General features: G+C 52.3%; 1 protein-coding gene across 1 annotated transcript; it reads right to left on the bottom strand.

Moving 5' to 3' along the window:
- Positions 1 to 927: 927 nt before the first annotated feature.
- On the bottom strand, positions 928 to 3000 carry LOC137838561 (uncharacterized). The gene has a single exon (XM_068647808.1). It carries the CDS (start codon positions 2998 to 3000, stop codon positions 928 to 930), a length of 2073 nt encoding a protein of 690 aa, XP_068503909.1.
- Between the last annotated feature and the right edge of the window lie 285 nt (positions 3001 to 3285).

Genomic DNA, 3285 nt, shown 5'->3' with positions numbered 1-3285 from the left:
ATAGTGGTGCCCCTTTTCCCCACCAGCTGATACGAATCTCGATAATGCTGCCATTCGCCCCGTTAGTTGTTGAACTTCCTTCACTGAAGTTAGGCTCCTCATGGCGATGATGGCTGCACACTTGTCAGGATTCGCTTCTATTCCTCTTTCCGTGAGCATGAAACCTAGGAACTTTCCTGCCTCTACGCTGAAGACGCACTTCTCTGGGTTCAACTTTAGGTGGTACTTTGATATGGTGGCGAACAACTCTTCCAGATCAGCTGCGTGTCGCCCTCTCTCGCTCGAGGTCACCACCATGTCGTCTACGTAGGCTTGCACGTTTCTCCCTAGCATTGGTGCAAGGATTTTGTCCATCAATCTCTGGTAGGTGGCGCCTGCATTTTTCAAACCAAACGACATTACCTTATAACAGTAGCTACATGTATCTGTCATAAACGCCGTTTTGCTTTCGTCCCTGGGATGCATCTTGATCTGATTGTAACCTGAGAATGCATCCAAGAAACTCAGCATCTTGCAGCCCGAGGCACTGCCTACTAATGTGTCAATGTTGGGGAGTGGGTACGAATCCTTCGGGCATGCCTTGTTCAGATCTGTGAAGTCTACGCACATCCTCCACTTCCCATTTGCCTTCTTGACTAGGACTACGTTGGCCAGCCACTCGGGGTATTGTATCTCCCTGATGTGCCTAGCGTTTAGTAGCTTCTGAGTCTCTTCCTTCACAACGAGGCATCGCTCTTTGTTGAACTTCCTCCTTCTTTGCCGCACAGGGCGGACCTTGGTGTCCATGGTAAGGCGATGGTTCAAGAAATCTGGGTCGATACCTGGCATGTCTGCGCGGTCCATGCAAATGCGTCTAGGTGCCACGAGATCACTGCCGTTACCTCTCTTCGTTCTTCCCGGCTCAAGTGGCGTCCTATTTTGAACGCCTTACCCCCTTATTTGTCTTTCCACCGCGTTGTCCTCTGGTTGGGGTTGTTCACGCTGCACGCTTGCCGGGCGAGACTCGTTCACGGGATCCTCTTCCATAGGCGTTGCCTCATCGGGTGTCGCCTCCTCTGACACTTCTTCCATAGGCGAGGCGCCACGGCGTCTTCCCTTTGTGCATGCGTCATCCACAGGCATCGCCACTATAGGTGAAGCATCGTCGGGCGTGGACTCCGTGGGCATCGCCTCTTCTACGGATTCTAGCTCTACTGACGAACCTGAGACGGGTGATCGTTCAATTACCATTACCACGCCTTTCTTTGTTTTTAAACTATTCTCATAGCACTTTCGGGCTTCTTCCTGGTCTGACTTGATGACTATCACTTTGCCACTAAGGTCTGGCAACTTCATCTTCATGTGGCGAGTGGAAGGTACTGCCCTTAATCTATTTAGGGCGGGTCTGCCCAACAAAATGTTATAGGCTGAGTTGGCGTTAACCACCAGGTATCGGATACTTTCGGTACGTGACGCCGTTCCATCAGTGAACGTCGTTCTCAGCTCCAAGTACCCACGTACCTCCACTAGGTTATCTGCAAACCCGTACAAGCATCCGGTATAGGGTCTAAAGAGGTCCGGGGACAACTGTAGCTTGTTAAAGGTCGTCCAGAACATGACATCTGCGGAACTGCCCTGGTCGACGAGAACCCTATGTACCTTTCTTCCTGCTGTAACTACTGAGATGACCACGGGGTCATTGTCGTGCGGGACGACATCCCGTAGGTCAACCCTTGTGAACACAAGGTCTGATTCCCAAGGGTCGTCCAAAAATTCTTCTGCAACTGAATTTACTGACCTCACATACTTTTTTCGTTGAGAGGCAGTGGGCCCTTCTCCAGAAAATCCACCAGAAATGGTGTGAACCTCCCCATGGACTGGCATCTCGTGTGCCTGGCCTTCCTCTTGTACTGCCGTGGCTGCTGTTGTAGTGGACCCTGCAAGGTAATCCTTTAGGAAGCCACTCTTCACAAGTTCATCCAACTGATAGCCCAGCGCCAAACAGTTGTTAATATGATGTCCAAATGCTTCGTGGAATTCGCACCACGATCCCTTGTGGGGCCCCAGAATTTTGTCAAGCTTCGCTGGTGGCCTCAACCTGTCCGCTATGTTGGGCACAACGATGAGGTCTTTGAGCTCCACCACAAAGTTGTGCCTCAGTGGTCTACTTCCCTCTCTCCTTCCTTCAGCTCGACCCCTTGGCGGGGCCCTCCTCGCCTCGTAGGTGCGCTTCCTGTATGTGTTCCTTCTCTCTGTGGCAGCTTCGTGGATCCTAGCAGGTTGTGTGCGTATTTGCGCCCTTGGTCGTCCAGGTGCAGCAGGCATGCACTTCTCGTATGCCTCGCCCTCTGAGGCAATGTGCTCCAACGCTCGTCGCCTCACTTCAGCAAAGGTCTTGGGAAACTTGCAGTTAAGCGACTTACCAAAAGACCCGGGTCGCACCCCCTTCCTGAATGCGTATACAATCATGGGTTCATCGGTGGTACCCACCTTCACCACTTGTGCTCCAAAGCGACTTATGTATTCCTTCAGGGTCTCACCTTGGAATTGTTTCACGTCGAAAAGGTCGTACGAAACTGGGTTTGGGGCCCTGTTGGCTAAATATTGTTCTCTGAACAGTCGTGAGAGTTGGGTGAAAGACGTGATGTGGCCCTCTGGAAGGCTGATGAACCAATCCATAGCCATTCCCGTCAACGTGCTCATGAAAAGCTTGCACCTCGTAGCGTCAGAACCGCCTACCAGCAACATCTGTGTGTGGAACGCCGTGAGGTGTGCCTCAGGATCCTCCACCCCTGTGAAGGTCACCTTGGGCCTCGTGAACGTATTGGGTATCGCCGTCTCCAGGATTGCCTGCGAGAATGGTGTTGTGAATTCCCTTGGTGGGGATGCAACCTCAGGTTCATCTCCACCGTGCCATCCACGGCGCAACTCCTCGTTGGTACGATGGAGTTCATCGTTTCTCGCTTGAGAGGCTGCAAGATCCACTCGCATGCGCTCCTGCTCCACTTTCGAGGCCGCCATTGCGTCCTGCAGCCCTTGCATCATGCCTATGAGTTGTTGCAAAGTTATTTCTTCACTCCTAGCGCGTGCTGGTCTCGTGGTCATGGCTTTCTGGAAATTTTCTTACTTGTCTAGGTCTTAAGAACTGGAACTGAGAATCTTGTGTGGTGGGACTGACGTTTTAGATCGGCCCCACGGTGGGCGCCAAATGTTCCGGCCGGCTGACCGGGATCGTCTCCGTACGTGGCTTGTCCTCGCGGGCTAGGGCACCTTCGTTTTGCTCTATCTGTGAGTACCTGAAAAGAA

Source organism: Phaseolus vulgaris, chromosome 4 (assembly GCF_000499845.2).
Source record: "Phaseolus vulgaris cultivar G19833 chromosome 4, P. vulgaris v2.0, whole genome shotgun sequence".
Lineage (NCBI taxonomy): Eukaryota > Viridiplantae > Streptophyta > Magnoliopsida > Fabales > Fabaceae > Phaseolus > Phaseolus vulgaris.
Note: the sequence above shows the minus strand (reverse complement) of the source record. Positions and strands in the feature narration are given on the sequence as shown.

Bases quoted from the DNA above. Each gene is read 5' to 3' on its own strand.
- LOC137838561 (XM_068647808.1), bottom strand. From the start codon at position 3,000: ATGGCGGCCTCGAAAGTGGAGCAGGAGCGCATGCGAGTGGATCTTGCA.